The sequence below is a fragment of the Oncorhynchus mykiss genome, chromosome 21, assembly GCF_013265735.2.
Source record: "Oncorhynchus mykiss isolate Arlee chromosome 21, USDA_OmykA_1.1, whole genome shotgun sequence".
Lineage (NCBI taxonomy): Eukaryota > Metazoa > Chordata > Actinopteri > Salmoniformes > Salmonidae > Oncorhynchus > Oncorhynchus mykiss.
In genome coordinates, this window is record NC_048585.1 from 24,381,839 (window position 1) to 24,388,767 (window position 6,929).

Sequence of the window (6,929 nt, forward strand, 5' to 3'; positions counted from 1 at the left end):
ATTACCTCATTTCTTGCTGAACATGCTACAAGCTGTTTTAACCCATAGCCTATGGTAGAACAGTGTTGTGCATTTATTTTACGTATTAATGTCCGGTATTAAGTTCAGATTTTCTATCTTTGGCGTTTTTAACGTAAAAAGTAGCGTAGAACTCAATTGAAATATGTAGGCTTTTGGTCGACCAACAATTTAACCAACTTGTCACCATGCAATCCCTAGCTTCTGATCAGATACAGCATCAAGCTATTTTAGTTGACTATTTAATCAAGCTTACCCAGAATTGCGAATTGTGCACGCTTAAAAAAATAACTTGGTGGCAACATTGTTGCACAATTTGTCAACAAAAAACTTTTCGGGTGATACATTGTTGCATTATGCTGCCTGTCATGGCCACTTGGACATGCAATTTTAGTAAAAGAGATTGGGATGGACATAGAGCTGTACAATACCGACAACAAAAGAGCTCTGCATATGAAGCTGCGTCCATGGGACAGGGGTGTTTGAGGTATCTGCTCACTGAAATAGCCAAAGTAGACTGCTTAAAAAAGGCTGATTGGTGAGACATACATCAACACGCATGCCATGTGCAAACATTAAGACAACATTATTCCTTATATATATTTTTTTTTAAATAGATTTTCGAGTCTATTAGGATAACATGTATTGAAAAGCACGTTTTTTCCAAAGTGATTTAACCCCCTTCGATAGCTCAGTTGGTAGAGCGGAGGACTGTAGAGGCTAAATGCTGAAATCCTTAGGTCGCTGGTTCAAATCCGGCTCGAAGGAAATCTTTTTCGTCGTCATTATGCATAAACGCTGAATCGCAAACTCCCCTTAAACAATGCAGTACAGTATCAATTAAGAATCAAATGCCATGTCCAAAAATAACAAAAAGAAGAGACAAAAGTTATAAAACTCGTTGTGAGATGTACACTATATAATAAACAAAGTGAGAAGTAACTTGGTTTAGCAGCTCAAGTATATAGTAATAATAAATAGTAACAGTTAAGTATATAGTAACACTAAATAGTAACAGCAGTGGTGACCTTGTGTGTGTGTGTGTGTTTGTCATAAATAACAAATAAGTTGTTCTAAGATTCAATTAAAGTTCTGTTTTCAATTTATCATATTTATGAATTGAATGACCAGAGTCATATTCATTAGAGAGCAAATGGAAGCAAACGGCCGAAACGGGGAAGGACCACCAGAATTTGTCGAATAAGAGAGGCTTCTTTTTTTGCTACTAAACGTTTTGCTACCTTGTTTCCGAACGAATTAGCGGCCTGCTTTTTCTTAAAGCTTTCGTGTCCCTTCGATAGCTCAGTTGGTAGAGCGGAGGACTGTAGAGGCTGACTGCTGAGATCCTTAGGTCGCTGGTTCAAATCCGGCTCGAAGGAATTATTTTAATAGTTCCATGTAATATCACCGTGCCTGCATTGTATACCATTATCAACACATAACTAATCATTAAATACTGCACAAAATTGGCGTGGGACGGTGAGTCAAAAAAATATATATATATTTATTGTATTGCACAATAAAAACAATTATGTGCAAATGATCCACCATTGTAGCCCACCTCTACTTTCAGGACCCCTCTGATGATGGCCTGCACCCGGAGGAACCTGGGTATGATCCAGGAACTACTGTCCCATGAGGCTGCCCATATGCTGAAGAACAAGGACGGCTGGAACTCCTTCCACATCGCCTGCAGGAAGGGAGACCCAGCGGTCATACAGCACCTCCTACTGGCCAACCCGGAAGTCTGGAGGACAGAGAGTAAAACGCTGAGGACTCCTCTGCACACTGCAGGTAATCTCTGTGCTAACAAATCAGACATGTAATCTCTGTGCTAACAAATCAGACATGTCACAGGTCTAAACATATTCCCAGGTATTTTGAACAATATGCATAAAATATCCATTTTTTTCTGGTTCATTACCCCTTCTCTGTCTATTCTCTGTTCCTACAGCAATGCACGGCTGTGAAGAAGTGGTCAGCATCTTGGTACAGAGGTGTGTTTGTCTATGTTTGTGTGTGTGTGAGAGGAGGTATGAATTAGGATATATCTCAGAGGATTTGCGTACTTGTGAGAAGTCATGTTCGAGTGTCAGTGTTGAGGCTCTGTGTGTTAATGGGATCATGTGTAAGTGTGTGTGGGTGTAGTGCTAACTGACCCTCACTTCTCTGTTTGCAGGTGTGGTTATGTTCCGGATGGCAGGGACAGCTGTGGGGTCACTCTCTTTATGGACGCAGTGAGGAACGGACACATATTTGTTGCCAAACTACTGCTGGAGAAGCATCAGGTATACTGGAGACTCTGGGGGAAAATAACATTTCCATCTATCAAAACATATCTGAGATAAATCAACTAGTCTGTATCTCACTTAATTCCACCATAGTCCCCTTGGGAAAATTAATCCACCTCAACCACTCCAGTACCCCTGGACATTGGATAAGATACTGACCAGTATATACTTGCATTCTCGTGTGTCACACAGGCCTCTCCGACTGCAGCAGACATCCCGGGGGCCCAGTCGGTGCACCATGTTGCTGTCACAGCCCAAGAGGAGGCGCTAGAGTTCCTAGTGAGGGATCTCGGAGTGGACGTGAACCAGACAGCCACTGACATGCAGCTCACATCCCTGCACTACGCTGCCAAGGTTAGCTCAATTCTGTAAACGGCTGTTATCAGGCCTATGCTGTACATAAAGGCAAATTGTGTGCATAATATTATATCATGCCTGATATTTTATATTTTCAGGAGGGCCACACAGGCACAATCAAAGCACTCCTCACATTAGGAGCAGGTACTGAACAGGTACTGTAGAGAAGTGGTTCCCAAACTGTGGGGTGAGGGGTCGGCAGGCATGCTCCCCCCCAAAAAACAGACATGCTCCCCCCCCAAAAAAGTATATTATTATTATTTTTAAACATTTTTAAAGGAGCTCAATCTGGCTTTAAACTGAAAGTTGTAATAGTAGAATGAACAAGATGTAATTTCGAAATTGGGTAGTGCATCATCAGTTCCTCTTGTCATGTTAGTCTTCGCATACCTTAGAGAGCTATTTATAACTTGTCAGAAATGTTCAGATCAACTAGCCCATGTCAGCTCATGTTTTTTTATTTCGTTTTTTTAGCCCATAGATATTTTTGTAATTTTTATTCACTGAAATATCACATGAATACATATTAGACATGGGAAAATGTATAGAATTGCAAGAAAATTAGCTTTAAGACCTTTAGCTTTAAGTTTTCTTTGCGCCCCTTGACAACATGTGTAGAATTGCACGAAATAAGCTTCAAACATGCCAAATTCTCTATACCAACAAGAGGGGTGTGAACAGTTTGTATCATAAACAGTGCTTGTGTCCACAGAAATAGACATGGCGTGTGCACACAGGGGAGGCGCGGGATGTTTCCCAATGCTGGAAGAGTGAAAAAGTTAGGGAACCCCAGCTGTAGCTAAATGCTATATAATCATACATTATGATAATTGCACTTTGCTTGTAGCAATACACTTTAATCAAAACAACTGCTTGGAGGCCAAATCTGAATTTGTGCAACAAGAAAAACAGGAAATGTAAGTTGACATAATACAGAGAACAGGATGTGTTCTAATTACATAACTTCTGTCTAGCGTATGCAAGTAGTTCTGGCACTAGATCCAATTCTCAAACCACAAACCAATCAAAACACTCTGTAGTCACAGGTACAGTTGATCTTGAATGCAGGTTATTGAATCCTGTCCTCGGGCACCCTGTGTTAGGGGTAATCACAGGTCCAGAAAATTGGCCCCGTTCCAAAATGCATCTGGGGCTTTCCCACCCAATCCGATATGCATAAAGTAATTTTCAAAAAAACTGTTCAGATCAGAGAGTAGAGAGAGAGAAAGAAACTTCAGACTGGGCGCTGCCAGCTCCATCAATAAAATAGTGATATTGGCGAAATGATCCACAGTTAGGCCCTACGTGTCCTTAAAAAGTGCCTATAACAAATTACAAAAAAAACTATTTGTTGTGTTTCGATGGGTAGCATATTCAAAACTTAAAAGCCTATTTTTTTTTAATTGTTTTTTACCGACCTCAAATATTAACCGTCCACGTCACCGTTTAGCTGTTGGAGATTTGAGCGCTAAATGTGTCAGGGCATTGCATGCATACAGGCCTAGATGTCCACTGTATGATATTATGAAAAGATATATACAGGAAGAAAAGCTTGGGCCTAGCCCAAGAGAGAAAGATAGAGGTATGCTGTCGCCATGTTCCAAACACTGACATGCATTTCTTTATACTCGTCAGATGGAACTTCATTTGGCAAAAAAACAACACTTGTGTCATATTTAAAGAACTGGTTTAAACCTTTACAAACGTTTTGAACAGACTAGGCCTATATTGTAGCAACTACCCATCAAATGACAGCAATAGGCTAAAGCTATTTATTTTACAACAGGCCTACTTTTAACCTATATTGAACTAAATACGGAGTACAAAGTTTAAAAAGACAGTTAACTTAATTTAGCCAACAAAAATGTCTCAACATAATGAAACAAAACACTTTTTGCATATTTAAAGAACTGGTTTAGATTATTTTACAGGCCTACAAAAATAATGATATACAATAATATTAATAATTCTAAAGCAAATGATAATTAATACGAAATAAATAAATACAAGTTAAAAAATTGCACCAAACCTGAATAGCGAATTGCACTCAGTCCATTTAGCCAAGCCAACTTTCTTCTCATCTTTCTCCACTACAATATTAAAACTTGTCCCTTGTTCCTGTTGTTGCCTTCTTTTCACTATACTATTTCTCCTCTAACTTTCATTTTACTTTAATGAAAAGTTCTCCATCTTAGCAATCAACAGTAGCCTAGTCCAAGGCTCCTTTCACTCCTTTCGCGCATGTGAGGGGAGCAGCCGTAATCAGTTTCAGCTGGAACCTAAACTACAAGCTCGTTCAGTTTTCATCACCTCACACACATTAAATTAACAGAGGACGGATCTAGTCAGTAAATCAATTTAAATTGCACATATCTGAGACCTGTGGAAATTATATCAGATCCGACCCAGATCGGAGACAAAAATGTGGGTCCTGACAGACCCAAAATTCAGAGGTCCAACCCAGGACCCAAATTTTTGTCTCAGATCTTGGTCGGATCTCGGAATTTTGGGTCTGTTGGACCCGTGAAGACCTCTACCCTGTGTGTGCACTGTGCAGATCTCTGCGCCAGCAAGTATCTGACATTGATTAATGAATCTACTGCCTGTATCTCTCTGTGAGTCCCCAGCTCTTCATATGGCGTGTACAGGACAGCATGCAGAAGCGGTCAGGACACTCCTACAGCTGGGGCTAGTAGACGTGGTGGATGCCTCGGGCACTACTGCTCAACAGCTTGCCAAAAAACCAGACGTGCTCAGAGTGTTTGAATGTGATTTGACATCAACTACTGTCTGAATGGAGAATCAATAAATGATAGACATTAATGGTATTCTGGATGGCAGAATAATAACTTTATATCATTTCTTTATGTGTGGATTTTGTTGATGGGGATGAAACCAATACAGTGCCTTCAGAAAGTATTCACACTCTTTTACTTTTTCCACATTTTGTCGTGTTAAAACGTGAGATTTAAATTATTGATCATTGCTAGACAGCCATTTTCAAGTCTTGCCATAGATTTCCATGCTGATTTCTGTCAAAACTGTAACAAGGCCACTCAGGAACATTAAATGTTGTCTTGGTAAGCAACTCCAATGTATATTTGGCCTTGTGTGTTAGGTTATTGTCCAGCTGAAAGGCGAATTTGTCTCCAAGTGTCTGTTGGAAAGCAGACTGGACCAGGTTTTTTCCTGTGCTTAGCTCTATTCTGTTTATTTTAACATGATGCAACCACCACCATGCTTGAAAATATGAAGAGTGGTAGTAAGTGATATGTTGTGTTGGATTTGCCCCAAACATAACACTTTTTTATTCAGGACAAAAAGTGAATTACTTTTGTTGTGGAAATTCTTTACAGGGACACTCAAAGTCAAGTTATATTTGCATGATTTAGCTTATTCATCATTCATAATTCATTTATCATTAACGTTTGCTTCATTCATATGACCGACCAATACTGGGTCATGTATGTGACAGACCAGTACCTCGTGAGGAATCTTTTCTCAAAGCTGAGACCTTAAAACTGAGATATCCCTTTCTCAAAACAAGGTTCAGGGCATGCTGCCAAATTGCAGATACTGATAGTGAGGATTCGTTCAATCAGTCACTTGCATGAACACAGAAATTGGTTATTAGAAAAGCACAAACATAAAATGTTCCATCACAAACTTTTACTTTAGTGCCTCCTGACTACACCACTTCTACAGCATCTGGTCTCCCATCCAGGAACTGACCAGGACTAAGCCTGGTTAACTTCAGAGGCAAGCCTGGTTAACTTCAGAGGCAAGCCAGCAGTGGGATGCAGGGTGATATGCTGCTGGCTCTTTGTAATGACTGGGTGTACTGATACACCATCCACAGTTTAATTAATAACTTCACCATGCTCAAAGGGAAATTCTATGTCTATTTTATTTTATTGTTCTCCTACCAATAGGTGTCCTTTGCGAGACATTGGAAAACATCCCTGGTCTTTGTGGTTGAATCTGTGTTTGAAATTCACTGCTTGACTGAGGGACAGAGATGAAGTAGTCATTCAAAAATCTTGTGAAACAATATTATTGCACACAGAGTGAGTCCTTGCAACTCATTATGTGACTTGTTCAGGGCATTTTTACTCCTGAAATAATTTAGACTTGCCATAACAAAGGGGTTGAATACTTATTGACTCAAGACATTTAATTGTTTTATTTTGTATTAATTAGTAAAATGTTCGGTAGTGTGTAGGCCAGTGACAAAAAAATATAAATTTAATCCACTTTAAATTC

General features: G+C 39.6%; 1 protein-coding gene and 2 non-coding genes across 3 annotated transcripts; all 3 read left to right on the forward strand.

The window, feature by feature from the left end:
• Positions 1 to 698: 698 nt before the first annotated feature.
• trnay-gua lies at positions 699 to 786 on the forward strand. The gene is given in 2 exon segments: positions 699 to 735; positions 751 to 786. It is a non-coding gene; the product is annotated as a tRNA-Tyr (tRNA).
• Positions 787 to 1,309: 523 nt separating this feature from the next.
• On the forward strand, positions 1,310 to 1,397 carry trnay-gua. The gene is given in 2 exon segments: positions 1,310 to 1,346; positions 1,362 to 1,397. It is a non-coding gene; the product is annotated as a tRNA-Tyr (tRNA).
• Positions 1,398 to 1,602: 205 nt separating this feature from the next.
• LOC110500102 (ankyrin repeat domain-containing protein 16-like) lies at positions 1,603 to 2,943 on the forward strand. The gene is made up of 5 exons (XM_021577269.2): positions 1,603 to 1,812; positions 1,973 to 2,015; positions 2,198 to 2,306; positions 2,502 to 2,663; positions 2,765 to 2,943. Exons 1-5 carry the CDS (start codon positions 1,605 to 1,607, stop codon positions 2,828 to 2,830), a joined length of 588 nt encoding a protein of 195 aa, XP_021432944.2. The 5' UTR covers positions 1,603 to 1,604; the 3' UTR covers positions 2,831 to 2,943.
• Positions 2,944 to 6,929: the final 3,986 nt, after the last annotated feature.

Coding starts and splice junctions, on each gene's coding strand:
- LOC110500102 (XM_021577269.2), top strand. CDS start 1,605: ATGGCCTGCACCCGGAGGAACCTGGGTATGATCCAGGAACTACTGTCC. Junction 1,813..1,972: donor GACTCCTCTGCACACTGCAG/GTAATCTCTGTG, acceptor CTGTTCCTACAG/CAATGCACGGCTGTGAAGAA. Junction 2,307..2,501: donor TACTGCTGGAGAAGCATCAG/GTATACTGGAGA, acceptor TGTGTCACACAG/GCCTCTCCGACTGCAGCAGA.